Source organism: Drosophila busckii, chromosome 2L (assembly GCF_011750605.1).
Source record: "Drosophila busckii strain San Diego stock center, stock number 13000-0081.31 chromosome 2L, ASM1175060v1, whole genome shotgun sequence".
Classification (NCBI taxonomy): domain Eukaryota; kingdom Metazoa; phylum Arthropoda; class Insecta; order Diptera; family Drosophilidae; genus Drosophila; species Drosophila busckii.
Genome location: NC_046604.1, coordinates 3,411,394 through 3,431,247, shown reverse-complemented (window position 1 = coordinate 3,431,247; position 19,854 = coordinate 3,411,394). Strand labels below are relative to the sequence as shown.

Genomic DNA, 19,854 nt, shown 5'->3' with positions numbered 1-19,854 from the left:
TAGTCAGTCAGTTGCCCCGCTGCTGCCTCTTTGTGCTGCCTGGCTGGCTGGCAAGCTCTCTGAAAGGACGCATGTGGCAGGGCTGGCTTTTATTTATCCTCGCTGCTTTGTATGCTTGCTTTTGGCCACATTTGCAAGCCTCGAACCATTGAAGCATCTCACTTTTATTCACAAAAAACTGCAACAGCGTCAAGCACTTGGACTTACATTCCATTAATTAGTTTCAGTTTGTGCCACTCGAGGCTGCCATCAAATTCTGTGCAAGCTCACACAGCTCCAAATGTCATTAGAGCCAAGCAAGGGCCAAAGCGTTAGTCATAACTTATGTTTGATATGAGTAACTGATATATTTTATAAACTAAATATATGTATATGATTTTAATTTTACATCAGCATAGAATTATCGCTAGAGTGCCACAGAATTTCAAATCAATTAAATCACATTTTAAACAAAAGTAACAACAATTTAGGTTTTATTGAAATTTGGCATTGCAATAAATTACATAAGAAATTGTTTAAAATAAAACTACTGAACAAATTGTGCTACAAATCCAAACGAGAAGTCAGGAAAAGGATATCAAAGATCATAAGGTATTTATATCTTTGTAATCCGTTTTTTTAAGAGCTGACAGCCAACGCAGGCTGAGCTACGATTATTATGTCAGTGCGGCTGAGCGTAAGGGATAAACTACCTCCGCCCACATATTTAGTGCAGCCAAGTGTTGCATAGTGTCATAGTTGAAGGGTCGTCACCTCGACAATTAACGGCACAATTATCAACAATAGCAGCACGGCATGCTGAACGCATAGGGCAGCAAAAATGAAATAAAAATAAATTGGAAATGGCAGCAGCAGTGTAAAAGAGAAGCTGACAGAGTGTGCTAAGTGTTTTTGCGAGCGCATTGTTGTCGCGGATAAAAAAGATACACTTATGTGGCAATAACCATAGAGGCAGAGGCAGAGGCAGACCCCAGCCGCTGAGCTCTGAGTGCTTAAGACGGCAGCAAGCAGCGCTCTGGCTTGGTGATTGAAAGAACAAAAATGCAGCTTTAGCTTTTTAAGAAATTATAATCACAGCATATTGCGCAAGATACTTACGCGTGCACTTGCAGATGCAGATACAATGCTGATAGGTCACACAGCATGTTGCTGCTAACCCTCCAGCTGCCCGACTTGTATCATTTAAGAGCGTAATCATATCCGGAAGAGATTACACTGCAATTTACGCTCGAATGTGCCGCATCCTTGAGCGGCATCTCCCCCTGCCCCATCCAACTCAGTGCTTGAGCTCGCCTTATTGTTTTCCATCTTGCACTCGCTGCTCGCGTTTATTGTAGGTGTAGGTGATAATGCCCCTACCAGGCGACTCAGCCAGCGACTTTGCCAGCGTCTGCCTTGATGCTAAACAATGGAATTGGATTATAATTTTAATGGCGCGCTGAATGGGACACTTTGTTGTCATTGTTGCTGCGTGTTCGAGTTGTTTTGATGCCACCACAGCCAGCTCCTCCCATGGGCGTAGCACAGATTGCATACCCCGATAAGAGTTATTAATATGCAATAAAATGGTAGACGCCAGTCCAAACGAATTTATACTTATGGCGCCAGTCTCTCATATTTTGTTGTTTATGCAATGTAAACAATTTGGATGGCATAAACAACAAGTCAAAGACAATAATCAAATACAAATACAAATTGTCAATTGCATTATACTATTTTCTTAATAGATTGCCAATTAAATATTAAAAGAAATATTAAGCTAAGTAAATAAAACAAAGCTAATTTGAATTGAAGATGCATTATAGCAACCAATTAAAAGAACAAGAGTTTAGTCCATCTTAACGTCAATACATCCATGAACAGGATCAGGTTAAAGACACAGCAATGCTTACTGGCTTAATTAGCTTAATTAGTGGCACCAACTGTTTAAGTACAGGCAGAGAGAGGGAGATAGAGACAGCGAGTGATTTGCATAGTTCAAATGGTGACAATGGAGTTGGGTGAGGGGTTGAACTTCAATTAGCCAAATAAGTCGCTTTAATGGCAATGTGATCTGAATGACTGTTGGACTGTTGAAGCTTTCACAAGTCTATGGGATGAACCTATGGCGAGAGAGGCCACTCAAGTGGTCGCTGGGCGTACATAAGGCAAACATCAAAAGAAATGAAATATTCAGTGCGCGGACAATATGACAACATGTCAACATGACAACAAGTGAAGGACCATCAATCCAACCAACCAGCCAGCCAAGCATTCCTGTCATATATTTGGGGGTTGTCCTTTGCTTTGCCAAGGCCTGATGCGAATCAACGCAACGCAGCGTTTCGCATCCAACTGGGTTCAAAAGAATGCCGCGAGCCGAGCCGGTGTCAAAAGTCATTTCGAATTGGGCACAAGCTTTGCGTCTTTTGTCTGTATGTGTGGGTTGATCTCTTGTAAAAACTGTCAACTTAGCGCAGCATAATCTGAACCGAACTGAACGGAACTGAACTGACACTGATGCTTAGATTGAGTTCGGGTTGGCTGCCAGTGGGTGGTGTGCTTGAGCATATGCTAAGGGCCCGTTCACTTCTCCTTTCCTGCAGGCATTCGCATTCGCATTCGAATTCATATTTTGCATTTGCATAAAGCGTTGCTTTTTGATTTCGTTTTCGGTTCCCATTTGATTTGTTGCGCTATTATTCATAGAGGCTTTAGCACTGAGCATGGATTCAGCTGAAGTGGCAACACATGCGACAGCTTCTCTAACCTCCGCCCCCAAAGGGTATGCAGCTCTCCATGTGTCTGTCCCAGTCTAAGCAGCGAGCTGCTAACTGCTAGCAGTTGGGCTTAATTAAGCGACTGTCATTTGTGACATGAGGCGTTGCCACAGCTCATGTCAGATCTCTGCCCAACCCCGTGTCGTATCTGTTGCATTTTTATGAGCAACCTCAAGAGTCGCCGCCGTCATCTTGCCGCTCTGTCTCCACAGCAGATCAAAAGCTCTGTCTCTATATGTAAATGCAGCTTCATTTGAGTGGGCAACCAGTTCGCCACTGCCTCTAATTAAGTTGCAAATATGCCATGGCCCATGGCTGGCTGTCAGCTGACAGTTTAGAGCCCATTAAAACGCCTCTTGGCCAAATGCAGCAATAATTGTTGTCAAATGTGAAGTACGCATTGCATTAGCATTATTTAAATATTAGCAGCGTTAAGGCAACAACAATGTCTAAACATAAAATGTTTTTTATAATAAAGATATCACAAATAAATTGAGAATAAGCAAACCAAAAACCGATCAAAGTTAAGCGTAGTCAGCACACAAGTCGCAAGAGTCTAAACTTTATTTATTTATTTATTATGAATTGCAAATCAAGTTTACATTTGCACTTTAGTATAAAAAACAAATCGATAAAAACAACAAAAGATTACAATTAAACTTAATAAGATCAAATGAAAAGAAGAACTTAGTTTATTTATAATGTAACAGTTAAATTTTAATTAAGTACAACTGAGTAACGGATACACTAAGTAAATATGATTAGTATTTGTAAGTAAGACCATCGATCTCAATTAGAGAAACAAACAGAGCAAACATCCAATTAGTTGTTGTTGATGTACAGTCAACCTTTGGTGGTTAATATACAACCCAACCTTTAGTTGCTGATGTAAACAACAACATTTGTTGTTGATCTGCAACACAATTTTAATATACAAAACAACCATTGATTGCTGATGTACAATGCAAAGTTTGTTTATAACGTGCATCACAACCTTTGGTTGCTTGTCTACAAGACACCCCTCTGTTGATTATATTACAACACAATCTTTTATTATTGATGTATCTGTCATGTGTCTAAATAAATATTTAATTATTTTATTTCATTGAAGGCTACATTATTAGTTTGAGAAAATACTTACCTTACTCACCTTGTATATCCGCCATACTTACTTTTGCCACATCGTCCAATTATTTTCCCAATTCAAAATGAATTTAGTTCTTTTTTTAAAAGAAATTCTTTTAGTTTTATTATTACTTTGGTGAGATTGAGCTCAACAAAGTCTGAAATAAAACATTCATAACAGCAGTGAGATCTTAAGCAAAACACAAGTAAGCAGCATTGGTTTTCAGTCCTATTTTGGCTAAAAATCATCAAATAATTTACTGTTGCATGCTTGTATTGATGCTGAAAACAATGTTGCATTCATTACATTTTGCATTTAAGACTTAATATTTTTGCATTTGAATTATTCAAGGGGTAACACTGCATTTTTTGCCAAATATTGTAAATTTGAAACTCCCAAATTGAATGCAGTCTTTATTCAGACGCACATAATAAGTTTAACAAGGCACAAAACTCTGAAATCGGTCGCCATTTCGCTGAATTATAGCTTATCAAAAATTGATATTTCACAAAAATTTGTCTAGTTAGTTTAATATTTTGTTCATAACTTCGCCAATTTAATTTGTATATCATTACAATCTTATACTAATTTTAATTGTGCTTTCCACGCCAACAATAGACGTATAAAGCATTTTAGATCGGATGTTTTTGTAGCTGAGTTTAGGCCTTTGCCAGTCAGAGATTTAAACAAAGAAGTACTCTCAGCATTGGTTTTGTTGCCATAACTATTTCAAAAACAATTTTTTGTTTATCAAACACAACAGCATATGCTTATTTAGAGTCTTATGAGTCAATTAAGCCTAAAACCACTTCTGTGCGATTTTTTTGGCTGAGATATAGCTTCTGAAAGTTAGAAAGTGATAAGAAATGAAGACGTTTTTTGCCAAAATATCGAAAAACTCAGACTTTCCAAGTTTGAATGCAGTTTTATTCTTATGCATCTCACGAGTCTAACAAGTAAACTCCGCAATCGGATGCAATGTCGCTGAATTACGGCTTATCAAAATGCGATTTTTCACAAAAATTTGTCTTGTTTGTTTACTATTTTGCTCATAATTTCGCCAAATAATTTGTATATCATACACTCTTACACTCATTTTAATTGTGCTTTCCACGCCAACATTTTGACGTACAAAGCATTTGGATCGGACTTTTTTTAGCCGAGTTGTAGCTCTGCAAAGTTTGAAATTAAACAAAAAGTTACTCTGCAGCATTGGTTTTGTTGCCATACTATGTCATAAACAATTTTGTATCTATCGAACACAACACAGCATATGTTTAGTTAGTATCTCATGAGTAAATTAGCTTGAAAACACTTCTGTGCGATTTTTTTGGCTGAGATATAGCCTCTCAAAGTTAGAAAGTGACTAGAAATGAAGACGGCATCATTTTTGGCAAAAATTTACAGGGGTTACATCACGTTTTTTTGCCAAAATATTGAAAATCGTAGACTTTCCAAGTTTGAATCAGTTTTATTCTATGCATCTTCACGAGTCTAACAACGCATGAAACTCCGAAATCGGACACAATTTCGCTGAATTACGGCTTATCAAAGTGCGATATTTCACAGAAGTTTGTCTTGTTTGTTCATAACTTAGCCAAATAATTTTTATATCATACATTTGTATACCTATTTCATTTGTGTTATCTATGCCTACAATTAATGGTATAAGTCAGTTCAATCGGATTTTTTTTCGCTGACTAAGAGCCTGTCAAAGTTTTGTAATTGATGTAACAACCATTTGTTATTGATGTAACTCTTTTTGTTCCATTAATTGAGAGCGGCGTTTCTCTAATATCATTCATTTGCTGAATATATCATATACCAAAGCTACTTATAGCATTGAGCTGCATGTAGCCACAATATACAGGCCTGTAGCTAGTCACGCAAATGACATTCATGCCATACCCTATATCTAGAAGAATGTAAGTCAAAAGGCAGTTCATCTGAATCTACATCTTTATTCTTATCAAAAAACAAACAGCTTGCGCTGCATGAGGACAACAGCATGGCAATAGCTGCGTCGCCTGGAGAGGCTGGAGAGCTTCTCTCCTCTAATGGACTTCAGCGCTTCACAGACAACAGTTTGTAGTCCACATCCTTGAGAGCGGAAGCCATCTGACTAATCATCAGTTATCATCATCAGTCGACAACAATGATAGCTTTGCTGCTCGAACGGATCCTGAAGCAACTTTAACTTTAGTTAGCTGTATTTATTGATTACTAATAAGAGCCGATATGCGGACAGATTGATGAGGCACTCCAGCTTGCTTGCAAGAAGACTTTTACCTGCTAGACCCCTAAGAAGACTTCGCCGGCAAGGGTTTACTAAAACTATTGGTCGACGATGAGGATATCGTGCTAGGCTAAATTCATGATCACTATGCTGTTAGGTTAAAAATTCAGTACAATGTATGTGATGTTATAGTACACTTTTGAAGTACTGCTTCTTCACTTAATAATATAATATATATTTCAAAATGAAAAGTGTTATTTAATATTTTGTTATTATTCTAATTACATACAAAATTTTAAGCTTGGTTTGTCAGTCGATATATTACTTTACGTTATTTTTATACATAATACAATTAATATTACTTTTATATAATTAAGCATTTTGTTTACTGCCAAATAATTACTATTATTTTAGTATACATTGTATATTGTATTATAATGACAAAAAGCTGCTTGCTATGCTGCCATATTACATATATTTATTTCAAAACTAAAGCCAGCTAATTAATCAACTAAGACTTTTGTCTTAATGCTTATTGTTGTAATTGTTGTTGTTGAAAGGTTGTTCTCAATAGCGTTTGTCTGATTGCGTTGCGCTCCATTTTCCATCTTTTTTAGAATGCCGCTCTTTATATAGATCTTCACTGACTGGACGCTGTCTGGATAAATACGAACAACAATAACAAACATTACATACCTTACTTACCTGTTGCATCCAGCACACTACCTTTCGCCAAAGCAGCTAGTTGTACCCAGGTTCAATTGAATTCGTTACATTCAAATGAATTTAGTTTCTTTTTAATTGTAACTGTGCTGCTTAGTTTTATAATTCCCTTGTTGAGATAGAGCTCAACAAAGTCTGAAATATAAAACATTCATAAGTTACAACTTTGAAATAAACAAAACGCAAGTCTGCAGCATTTGTTTTTTAGCCATATATTGGTCAATAATCATGCGATTCGTATACAGTTTACTGCTGCTTGCTTGTTTTGATGTTTAAAACAAAGTTGTATCATCATATTTTGAATTTTATGCATGAAATACCAAAACGGAAGCAGTTTCGCTGAGTATTTTGAAATTTGGCATGTTTGTTAAATATTTTGTTCATAACTTCGTAAAAAATTTTTATATCTTACATTTGTACTTTCATTTTAATTTTGTTTTCAATACCAACATAAAATTGTGTAAAACAGTTCAATCGGATTTTTTTTAGAAGAGTTATAGCTTCTCAAAGCTTGAAATTAAACAAAAAGTAGGTCTGCTGTATTGGTTTTATTGCCATAATGTTGCCAAATAATTTTAATTGTCAACAGCATCTGTTTATTTACAATCTCATGAGTGAATTAAGCCAAACAACTCTTCAGTCCGATCATTTTTGGCTGAGATATAGCTTCTCAAAGTTAGAAAGTGACTAGAAATGAAGACGGCATCATTTTTGGCAAAAATTTACAGGTTTTTTGCCAAAATATCGAAAATCTTAAAACATCCAAGTTTGAATGCAGTTTTATTTTATGCATTCACGAGATTAAAACGCACTCACACTCTGAAATCGGATGACATTTTGCGTAGTTAAAGCTTACTCAAAGCTTGAACAACGCAACCGTTTGTTATTGATGTAACAACCTTTTTTTATTGATGTAACTCTATTTGTTTCTTCAGTTAGAAACGGCGTTCATTGCTATCTGCCAATCTTTACTTACTCTGTCTGTCGCTGAGTCTTTCTTATCTTTTGTTACTGATGTACCAACCTTTTGTTACTGATGTAAACAAAAGCCAGTAGGCTGGTTGGTTTTGTTACCTTAACTCTTTTAAAAATCAGCCGATTCATAAGTCTGTTACTGCGTTATGTTCGTATTTATACTGAAAACAAAGTTACATTCAAAATTGAAAAGACGGCATCAGTTTTGTGTATTTATCAAAGGGTTGTCATGATTATTTTCAAGAAATACAAAATTTTAACATATGCAGATTTAAATGAAGTTTTGTTCCGAAACTCGAAAGTTGTGGAATGAATTGGCCGTAAGGAATAAAAACTACAGACTCGTTTATATTGGAGAATTGATTTATTGCTTAAACATTATCAATAATATCACTTAACAGCTAAACAATTTGCATGATTTCGTTAAAGTTGAATTAACGTTGCAACTACAATACACACGCTCGTATATAATTAGAATTATTTATATAATATATATATATATATATTTGTATACGAAATTAACACATTTAAACGTGAGTATATAAGTGTTTAATATTTGTTGCTAACTAAACGAACTTTACACTCACATATTTAATAAATACATAGATCGTGATGAGAGCTGAGAACAATTTGAATAATTAATTTGTATGCAGTTAAATATATGTATATGTATATATATATTAAATATCAAGAGTTATATACAAATGAAAGTTTATATAAATTCGCTTTTGAAAATCACACATGCTATTTGCTCTAGTCTAAGGGTAAGTGGGTTAGGTGAGGGGGGGCTGGTCGGGGGGTTGGGTTGGGTATTGCACAGATTTGTGTTGAAACCATTTGTTGGCCAGAGCAGCACGCTCTGCATTAGAATAAACCGTTGAGCGCACGCACAGCGCTGCCCAAAGTGGTGCAGCTGGTCTCTGACTCCTGCTCCGGATCAGCGAGAGGATCAGGATCAGCTGATTGCTTGCTGCTAGTTGTGGCTGCGGCTGCGCCGCCACAAACTGCAGTTCAATCGATAAGCAGCTCGCTCTTGGGCTCGGCGCTGCAGATAAAACTGCTGGCCAGATTGTCGGCATAGTAGCGCTGTCAGAAGACCTTGGCTATGAAGGGCACGCTGTCCAGAGCGGCGGCGGCGCTGAGACGTGGCTGCTGCTGCTGCGCCAGCTGCTGTGTGGCATGCGGATGGGTCAACTGCAGAAAGGAGGAGCCGGCGTGGTAATCGCTGGGCGCCTGCAGCTGCTGCGGATGATGATGATGCGCATGCGATGATGGGGCATGCAATTGACTGAAGTGACTGCTGGGCGTGGCAGAGGCGCTGCTGGCAGTGCTGGCGCTGGGATAGTGCTGGCGTGGCCAGGCGGGATTGCTCATCTCGCCGCTGGACAACGGCGGCGTGGTGACATTAATGGGCGGCGACAGACTGCCCGAGGAGGAGTCCGGCGTCAGCTGGCTGGCGGCGAGCGGCTCACGTCGCGTGTACTCGCGTCGCCGCTCATAGGCGGGCGGCAGCTCGTCGTCCAGTCCGTCGCTGACAATCTCGTGGAGCTTGCGCATGTGCTTCTTCAGATCGAAGTTGCGGCAGAAGCCCTTGGCGCAGACGCGACACGTGTACGGCTTTTTGTCGTTGTGCGTGTGCATGTGGAAGGTGAGATTGTAGATCTGGTGGAAGGCCTTGTTGCAGATGTTGCACTTGTAGGCCTTCTCGCCGCTGTGGGTGAGCTTGTGGTTCTTGTAGTTGCCCTTCTGGTGGAAGCCCTTGCCGCAGTATTCGCAGACGAAGGGCTTGTAGCCGGCGTGGATGCGTGCGTGGGTGTTCAAGGTGGAGCTGCGATTGAAGGCCTTGCCGCAGGTCTGGCACTTGTGCGGCTTCTCCGACGTATGGATGATCTTGTGCCGGCAGAGCGTCGAGGCCTGGCGAAAGCCCTTGCCGCACACCTTGCAGACAAACGGACGCGCGCCCGTATGCACGGGCATGTGCCGCGTCAGATTGTAGTGCGCATTGAAGACCTTGCCGCATTCCAGGCAGCTGAATGTCTTGGGCTTGCCGCCATTGGCGCTGCCCGGACTGCCGTCCTCAAGCGAGCCTTGCGGTGAGGGCGAGCGTGAGCGCGAACGCAGCGACGAGGCGCTGCCCGAGACTGAGGCACGCGTCAACGCAGCTGGCGGCGGCGTGCGTAGCTCCAACTGTGGCGAACGCTTGCGCTTGAGACTCACATGCGGCGTCACATGGCTGTGGGCATGGGCGCGCGCTGGCAGTGGTGACTTCTCCAACGCTGACTGCGCTGGTTGCTGCTGCGCGGATTGAGCCACAGCGGCGGCTGCGGCGGCGGCAGCTGCTGCCAGCGGATGATTGAGATTGCGGCGCAGCGACTGCGAATGATGCAGTGTGGCATTCAGCGAAGCGGTGAAGCTGCTCAGGTGTGCCGCATTGGCCAGCGACTGCTGCTGAGCGGTCAGAGCAGCGTATTGTGCAGCGGCAGCGGCGCACATGAGCTGATTGGGCGCATAGTAGAGCAGCGGATACTGCGAGAGCAGCTCCTGGTGGCGCGTGCTGACAAATTGTTGCACCGCCGAGGAGGCAAGCGGGATTGACTGTGGTAGCGGCAGTGGCGCTGATGTGGCCGGGAACGTATTTTTTAAATGCCGAGTCGTAGTTGACAGCGGGCTCCTCGTCGTCGCCAGTCACCTCAATGGGACTGCAGCTGCGCTCGGAGTCGGCATAGAGCTCCAGCTCGGGCTGTTGTTGTTGCTGTTGTGGCTGCTGCTGCTGTTGCAGCTTGTTGTCTGGCTCCATTATTTTGGCAATGGAGAACTTGAGTGGGCAGCTGCGCTTGGCCTCGGCCGAGCTGCTTGTGGTCTGCTGGCTGTTGTCGCTGGCGGCGGTTTCCATAATGGGACTCTTGGATGGCGGCATCATAGCAATTACACCCGAAGGACTACACGGTTGCATGCCACGAGGACTCTGTTGAATAGAGAAAGAAAGGAAAAACATATGTTTAGTTGTGTGTATGCAAATAAGCAACGGGTTATCAATTAATATTAAGCATACGCCCCATTGTTCATTGCAAGTCAGTCAAGTGTAAACCGCAGCGCAATTTAAACAAACGCAGCATGCCACGCCTACCTCGAGGCGCTTTGTGACTGCCCAGTCAGCGGGTTGCAATTAAAACAAAACCACACACACAAAAATCAATAATAAAATAAAAAATTATGCTAAAATATTTTTTTGTCCAAGATTTAACCCGTGCGCCACACACTCGACTGGCCCAGAACAAAGCTCAACTCTTTACCCGCTTGCAATTTATTGTCATAAATCAATCATAACACACACACACACACACAGCGAGGCAGGAGAGAGAGAGAAGTTCGCATGGAGTTGATTTTTGGCGCGGGTCTGTTGCTTTTATTTGCAGCTCATTAAATCGTTTACACTTGGCTGCAAGTGTAAAGTCAAACATCTTCGCCATTGGCCCCGGTCGCCATGCGTGCTTCCTCAAGTGTTGCTAATGCGCGACATCCGCTTGAGTTTGAGCAACCTCTGACGACTTGCAGCCTTCTGTATTATTCCTTCCCATGCGACCACAGCCTGGCTGGCGCATTTAATTAACTCGATTTGACGCCTCAGTAAGTAGCTTTGGGGTTTAGTTCTCTGCCTCAAGCACTCTTTCTCTCACTTTAATTCCATTAAGTGCTGCCAGCAGCACGAAGCCCAGCACTAGTCCAGGGTCAGCCCATGTTCGTTCTCAATTGAAAATAGTTGAGCCAACTAATGTCCAGCTAAGTGGCCACTTGGTTGCTCAGACCATGAGAAAATCACGCCTCGCGGGCATGTGGGCCACAACAGCTTGCCAATTAAATATAGCAAATTAACACTCATTTTCAAATATTTATAAATGCTTGAGCATGGATCGGTTTGAGTTTAGCTTGACTAATAGCAATAGTTTTATATATATTAAATATTTTATAAAATAGCAACTACTGCTTCAATTCATGAACGTTTCATTGCTTATATTAAACTGGCGAGTAATATTATAAAATAAGCAAAATAGTTAATAAATGCATAGCCTAAGTACCATTAACTTTAAAAGCGAAAAGCATAAAGAAAATTCTTCAAACTGATTAAGTCTCAAGAAATTATAAATATTATGGCAACACTGTGTAGGTATTTTGGTAATAAATTTGAATTCATTTCATTAGTTATATCTATGCATATCTCTAACAAATATTTAAAATATTTTATTTATTAATTTTAAAAGTCAGCGTATTCTAAAGCTCGAATAACAAATCTAAACCGTCGGCAACTCAATTTACAATTTGTTCACTTGAGTTGCAATTGTTGCTATGTTTAGAATATAAATATTGTTAATATACGTACAAAGTAAACCATATTTAGGCGCTGCCCAATAGTATCCAATGTGATGTGCACTGTCTTTAACAAATGTTGTTAAATTCTTTTAACTTTTGCACACTTTTACACACGACTAAATGTCTCGAGTTTATGTTGAAAATTGTTCACTTGTCAACTTGTTTGAATATTTAAAAACACAAAAAGACACTAAATGTACTGCTGCTGCTTCTTCTTGTTGTTGTTCTTGTTCTTATTGTTGTTGTTATGCGAAGTGCGCGTTGCTGCGACGCTGTGTTCAGCACAGGATCAGCGACCGAAGCGGAATGAAGGCAAACAGAGCGCTGTGTGGCCTTAAGAATTACAAAAAGCAGGACTCGCTTGCTTGCTCTCCTGGGCCTGTGAACTGAGCAAGCGTGAGACGGAGAGGGAGGGGTGTAAACCACCCCTAAAGTGCGCTTCGTAACGCTTGTGCGCTGGCGAAAGAGATGGCAGGACATTGGCAGTAGCAGGCAAAAGGACTACGGCAACTTCATCATCATGTTCAGATTGGATGCAAACTCTGCGTCGACGCAGACGTCGACAGTGGCTGCGACGTCGGGCTCAGCAATTTGAATGAAACACAAAATGTCGAGTTGGAATCAAAGAGAGAGAGAGAGAGAGAGCAGAGCAGAGCGCTGGGCCCGCCCCTAAAATATTTATGTGCACAGCGGCTAGAGAGCGAGCGAGCGAGCAGGCGTGTGTGAGCGAGAGAGAGATCGCAGTGGGAGTGGAAGTGGATGATGCAGTGAAGAGGCCCCAGCTGGCCCCAGGTAGCATCTTTGCCCACCTCTGAAGCGGCCACGTCAAGTGGCAACCAAAACTTGGCCGTATTCTGTTCACACTTGATTTGCTGCTGCCTCACTCCCCTCCTCATCCAACTGGCGCTCACCTGGCTGCTGCTGCTCCGACTGCATCAGCGAGATGCGCAGCCAGGCACCAAAAATGGCAGCGCCTCAGCTCTGGTCTCGTCCACTTGAAAGAGTTGATGTTGACTCTTTCACTAGTGCAATGTCTACCTCCCCCCAACCCCTCTTCCTATCACTCTCTCTCTCCCTCTATCTCACTCACCCTTTGCTCTTTGCTGTCTGTTGGCCTTTGTTATGCATCTCAATTGTCGTTTGGCATTTCACTTTATCAGCGTCTTTGTTTGCTCAACTCTCACCTCTTGGCTGCAGCTCCCCGCCCCGCCCCACCCCTCACCGCTTGCTCTATTACTTTCGCCTCCAGCCCTCGCCGCCTGGGCAAACATAATCTTATATTCATTTTGATGATATTGCTGCTCAGCGCTGCTTTCTTGGCTGCTCTGTTTGCTCTTGGAATCTTTGCCGCGTGTCCTGCGCGTCAAAAAGGCAGCAGCAGCCACGTCAAAGCCACTTGCAATGTCCTGGACGAGTCCTGGCTTACAGCTCCGCTGCTTCGGCTGCTGCTGCTGCTGCAGTTGAGCAGTTTGTGCGCCCAAAAGGACAACTCTTCAGGGTATAGAAGCGACACAATCTGCGCAGCTGACAGCGACGCCATTTTGTTGCATTATAACTTAAATGTTGCGTAAATCGGCAAATAAACTACACACAAGCGACTGAGCAAAGAAAGCTTAACCCGTTAGCAAGCACATGCAGGTAATATTGCTTTGAATAAACTTAACACAATTAAAAATGTAAGAATTTTAACATCTAGTCACTGCAACGTTTGTATAAATTTTACATTACACACAGCGAATTGGTAATAATAATAATTATATTCATAATAAAATATAGAATTACATGAATAAAACTCTAGCGAAATATTTAAAATTCCTAAGAATTTAAGCAAAGAAATTGATACGCATGAAGTCGAAGAAATAATATTTTGTTTAATAAATATTCTGAACAAGCAACTAGTAACATATTTTAATTCTATATTATGTAAAATAAGTTGCTTATATAACACTAAAATAAGACATTTATGTGAATTTAAAAGATAGAATGGTATTAAAACAAAATATAATAGCGAAGTTTACTATTTAAACAAATGAAGAAAGTTTAGTGTCAGCTATCGAACTCAAAATGTAAATGGATTTGATTTGATTTTTAGAGAACTTAAACTGTAAGTTATGAAATTGCATTGTTTATTGCATTTGCTAAACTAAAATTTATTGTTAATTGTCCGAGACTGCAGCTATAAACAAATAGTGTTTTGGTTTCTCTTGCTGCACTTCATTTAGCATTCCCATGACTGTCTTTGTGTTTTAGCAATTTGCTGAGTGTATTTGCCCCGTGCTGTCCTGCAACGTTATCCTGCGGCTGCCTCAGCTCTGCATTTACAGTTAGCGTACTCTAAAATCTCTGCGTTCATTTGTCTTCCGTCCATGTGTTCTATGTGTGTGTCCGTGCGTGTGTGTTTACATGGCCTTTGTGAGCAGCAGCAGCAACAGCAGCTGGAGAGTCGAGGTCCTGGCCATAGACTTAGCATGTAAACTACGCAACGCGACAGCTTTTCACAGTTGTCCTCGTCGTTTTTTGTTGGTTCAGTGCTTTTGTGAGTGTCCAGTTTGTTTGCCTTTGTTGGACTCGTCATTTCTTTTTTGAATGCGCAGTGCTGCATCTTTTGTTGCCTAATGGTTGTTGTTGCTGTTGTTGCATGTTGCTGTTGCATGTGCATATTTAGTTAACTAAATGCAGATTGCACATTTTCTGCATAATGCGTTCATTTGCGTTCCATGCGCTGCTTATGATGAGTGACAAGTGCGTTTGTTTAAACAGGTTCAAGGTAAACTGTTCACGAGCAGGCAACAACAACAAATGAACAGTCAAACACACAAACACACACACATACAAAAAAGCTCTTGTGGCATGAATTGCACATCATAGTAGTTATAGAAGTAGTTTGTTGTTGTTGGGCATAAATTTAATAATATCAAAATGAATTGCATTAGATTTCATCTTGACCTTAATATTATATAAAAATTAATTCATTATCAAATTAAATAACAAGCTAAAAATACATTTTAAATATTGTGTCAATTAACTAAAAGCATATATACAAATTAAGAAAATTATCTGTAGCAAATTTTATGTATAGTGAGTATTATTTTTATATTTTTCTTTCCTGCTTCAGCACTTATTTTAATCCAAGCATGATTTTATTTTAAGGCTACAATACAAATTGAGCCAAAGTCTTATTTCTTATGCTACACTTGCAACTATTATTATTCATATTTATTGATGTATGTATATATAAATTTGCATTTTTTGTTAAGTTAAGTTTACGTTTAAATATTCTGCAGTTCACATACTAAGCAGCAAATCCGCTTACACTAATGTTTATCTTGTCTCATAAGATACTGAAGCAATCAGGCTATTTACATATTCTCAGCTGCAAATCGTCCTTTTGAAACGTACTCAGCCATGCAGAGAGCGAGAGCCTTTGAGGTAGGTCTGTAATTTGTGGGTGTTATGAGGAATTAACCTCTTAATGAACTAATTTACTCAAGATTAAGACAGCAAACAAAGGCGGCCACACAGCTAATTGTGTTTTGTGTGGAGCTGAGTTTGGCAGACACGCAAATAGAACTCAACGCCTCAACGGGCTGGCGGAACTACCTACCAGTAGCTACCTACCAGTAGCCTGTAGCCTGTGAGCTGAGATCTGAGATAGGAGACAAGCAAATTGCAAGGCGGTTAATCTATTTAAACGCGCCAAATACGCGCGACACAATGGCAAAATCGCTCGCTAAGCGATAAGCAGTGAGAAACAGAGAAAGAGCGAGAGAGAGAGAGAGAGAGGAAATTGCAGCAGCATGGTCGAGTGCACAGATTTAGGGATAGAGCGGATCAAAGCGGGCCCGAATGGACGAAATCCGTGCATGTTCTAGGCTCAAACAAAAGCGTAAACTCGTCTAATTGCGCGCGTATGAATTGGCAGGACAGCAGAACCTGCCACGCAAACGCAAAAGCCGATTGTTTAAGACCAAGAGTAGTAGAGAGAGAGAGAGAGAGAGAGAGAGAGAGAGCTAAGATGCTGGCGAACATCCCTTAATCTGTGTCGTTAATCGTTAAATGCCTGCGACGGAGCGGGCGAAATCTTTTTGAACTTTCAGCAAGCGCAAAGAAGGTTAGCAAAATATTATTATAAACCTTCGGGTTCGTAACCCACATAAACAACAATTATTATGCATGTGTGTGTGTGTGAGTGTGTGTGCTGTTTACTCTTGAATGAACTCAAAACATTTCAATATTACAATCGCAGACAATGCAGAACGCTTGTGCTTGTTCCCAATTCCCATTCCCATTCCCGAAATACTCAAAACCAATGTCCATAGTCCCATTTCTTGTCCTCGTTGCTAATGTAGTGATTTGGCAGGATTACATCAATTGTGAAATTGGTCAAACACCGCAATTGTTTCATTTGCAAATCGGATATTTGTTGCTCGGACACATATCCACATCCACCCACGAGTCGATGGGCAGCTGTTGAGTTTCTCTCGCTCGTTCGCTCGCTCTCTCTCTGTTAGTGGACCAATGAGTGCGCTGGGCATTGGCTGGGTCGACTTAGTGTCCTGCATATGTGAATGTATCTCATAGATACACATTACACAATGCCTTGTAATCGCCAAGGCTTACCACAGATTATATAAACAACTGTCCTCGGTAAACTTTCATTGCATTGCTTTCATTTCGTATTTTTCACCAGAAATTCTCGCTCAACTCTCAAAACTCTGAGGTGTAAATCTTTAATTTTAAGGTTAATTGCAGCTGCACCCAAATGTAGGCGGCCAGATCTTAAACTATATTATTGGTTTAGTAGGGCACAGCTAACACCTTTGCTGTTGCACTAAGTCAAAGTACCCAAGACTAAAGACGACAGGCAATAATCTGAGCTACTTAGTATTTGAAATGAACTAATTATTAAACATATGTGCTTTAAATTGATATTTTATTGAAATAAATAAATCTGAATTACTCAGTACTTAGAATTAAATAATAATTTTTATAATAATTGTTGAGATTTAAACTGATGAATTAATTTCAAGCGAAACACTTTAATTGTTTCTATTACAAACCTTAAGATAACGTTAACAAAATGGGAAATATAAACTTATTAAAATACTATCTAAAACCAAGGTATACCAATTAATTTAACTTCTATAAGCCTATTTGGATATTTGAATTTCCAAAACAGATGCAAGCTTTAAAGTAATTGAATTTGCAATGCATTAGCATATTACATTTAAGCCCCATACCCAAGCCTGGTAGGGGTGAGTTTTCTAAGATTTTCGCAGGCATTCAACCCACAAGCTGTCAACCGTCAGAGGAGTTGACCGAAAACTTTGTACAACCAGTTGACCGACTAATCCCATCATCGACACAAGCGACGAGTTTTGCGTGCATTTGGCACTTGGCGTAAAAGTTTAAAATTGGCCAGCGCTAAGTCTTTGCACACCACACAGAATATGCCATGTAAAATATTCTAATTGACACTAATAGGCTTAAGGATTATTAACATGATTATTAAGGAAGCGTCACTGACAATGAAGCCGCGTGACCGCAAACTTATGGAAATGCTCGTTGGGTAAAAAAAATCTGCAGCTGATAAAGTCGAGCATATTTGGAAATTTGTTTAATCAGTTGAATTGAAGCTGCGCACCCAAACAGCCAAAAAGGGTTCAGCCCCCCGCCCCGCCCGTTGGCAATTTCTTAAGGGTGCGTTTTTTTTTTTTTTACTTCTTGCCACACTTTGTGGGTGTTTGTTTGGAAAGTACTTGTTTAATCGGTTTGTTTGTGACATTTCTATTGCTGGCAGTTCATTGTTTATATAGTGGTAGTAGGCCTGGCACGCGTGCACCACCCAGCAAACCCACCCACCCAGCAGCCATAGTGGGTGGCAGTCATCAACATGAAATGCTCAAATGCTCAAAAGAGTTTCGCAGCCATTGTCGGTTAGTAGGTGTGTCTGTTTGTGGGTTTTGCTACGCATCATCATCATTCATGCTCTCTGCTCTACTGGATGGTTGGGTTGAGTTGGGTTGGGTTGGGCTGGGTGGGTGGGTGCAGACTGGGACTGGGATGCGGGGCGTCGCTTAAGTGCTGCCAAACAAAAAGAACACATTTGCCTGCAAAAAGTTTCCCTCGTCGCACTGACGCTCCCAAATATGCTGGGAGTGTGAATTGTAATTACAGTGAAATCAGCTTTTGGCACTTGTTTAGCTTCTTCGTTGGCCCAGCTGCTAAAACTCTCTATGTGGGGGGTGAATGGCCGTGTATCTGGAATCTGGCTGTGTGGTTTCTATTGTCTGTCGTACTTTGAAGTGCTTGTGTCGTCTATGCTGGCAGGGGGGAGGGCAGGTCCTCACAAGAATTCGCACACATGACGCGTGATTTATTTTTCCTAATTGGCTTTCCATGCGTATGCTGGCATTTATACCGCCGCCCCCAACCCGGTTCAGCCTCTCATCATCTTTTCAATGCTTGCATTTTTGACAGCAACTCTTGATTTGATGTGCTGACGGGTGGGCGTTGTCCTTGTGGTAGGTGTTGCCGGAAATTGTGGCTTAGCGTGCGTAAATTAAACGCTCGTCAAACGCTCGACAATCAATTCCAAATGCGTTGCCAAAATTTATTTATGGCAATCGTGAGTGAGCAGACTTAACCTACTTGTGAATACTGAGGATTAAAATATAGCAAACATATATAAGTCTCTGCTAATAAGCTTAATAGTAATAACTGGGGCAGAATTGCAATTGCAAATTATGAATGCCCAAAATATATTGGAACAATAATTAAGTATCTAATTCAGTTCAGAGAAAGCATGATAAATATTTTCGATTAAATATGAATACAGATACATTTGTATAGCACATTTATAATAAAAATACATTTAGTAAAAGTGGGAAATAATATAATTCAATGCTTACCCAAGCGTTTGGCCTTGTTGAATAAATCAAGCCGATTGAACTGTAAATATTATTTATTAAAGTTAAAGATGATTAAGAATTTTAGTATAAATTGTTTAGGCAACATAACTAAAAGATTAACAAGTAAAATAAATTGTATTTAACCGCATCAGCAGTAAATAAAAGAATCAAACGAATATATAAATTGTATAAAACAAGTTTGTTTGTGTTTTTTCTTTTTGCTTGTTTATTAATAATATTACTGTTTTTTTTTAAATCAAATCTATATTTTCAGTCAAAATATTAATCTTCACAAACAGTTCTCATCACAAAGGTTCACTTCCCTCTTTAGCATTATTTAAAGCCCAAATGTTCCATTTGTTCAAACCTTTTCTCATCCTTTAGCATTCACACATTTTAGCCGCTGCACTTGTTTTCTTTCAGCTCGCGGCTAAACAAGTGTTTACCCTTTCATAATTTAACCAAAATATTTAAGGCAAATATTTGATATGCTGTGCATGCATTTAGGCTCAATTAAGCAACTAAGCATGTCAAACTACATGCCTAATCCTTTTGAGAACCACAGCCCAATCCCATCATTACCCTGCCAAGAGACACAATAGCACCGCCACCGTCTCGGTCTCTGATCCTCTTGTGCACCCACATCTAGCGCTACCTACAGCTCTCGGACTGTCGGCCGGGTTCAAAGCCAGTCCCGACTAGGAGAACAATTGCATGCAAGTGCAGCTTGTCAATTGTTTGAGCACAAGTACTGAC

At 40.5% G+C, this 19,854-nt stretch overlaps 1 protein-coding gene across 1 annotated transcript in view; it reads right to left on the bottom strand.

Moving 5' to 3' along the window:
• Positions 1-8,887: 8,887 nt before the first annotated feature.
• LOC108608153 (fez family zinc finger protein erm) overlaps positions 8,888-19,854 on the bottom strand; it is an 18,476-nt gene continuing 7,509 nt past the window's right edge. The window contains 3 exon segments of the mRNA XM_033293571.1: positions 8,888-10,402; positions 10,404-10,784; positions 19,099-19,138. Coding sequence (XP_033149462.1) covers positions 8,909-10,402; positions 10,404-10,772 — 1,863 coding nt within the window. The 5' untranslated portion in view covers positions 10,773-10,784; positions 19,099-19,138 and the 3' untranslated portion in view covers positions 8,888-8,908.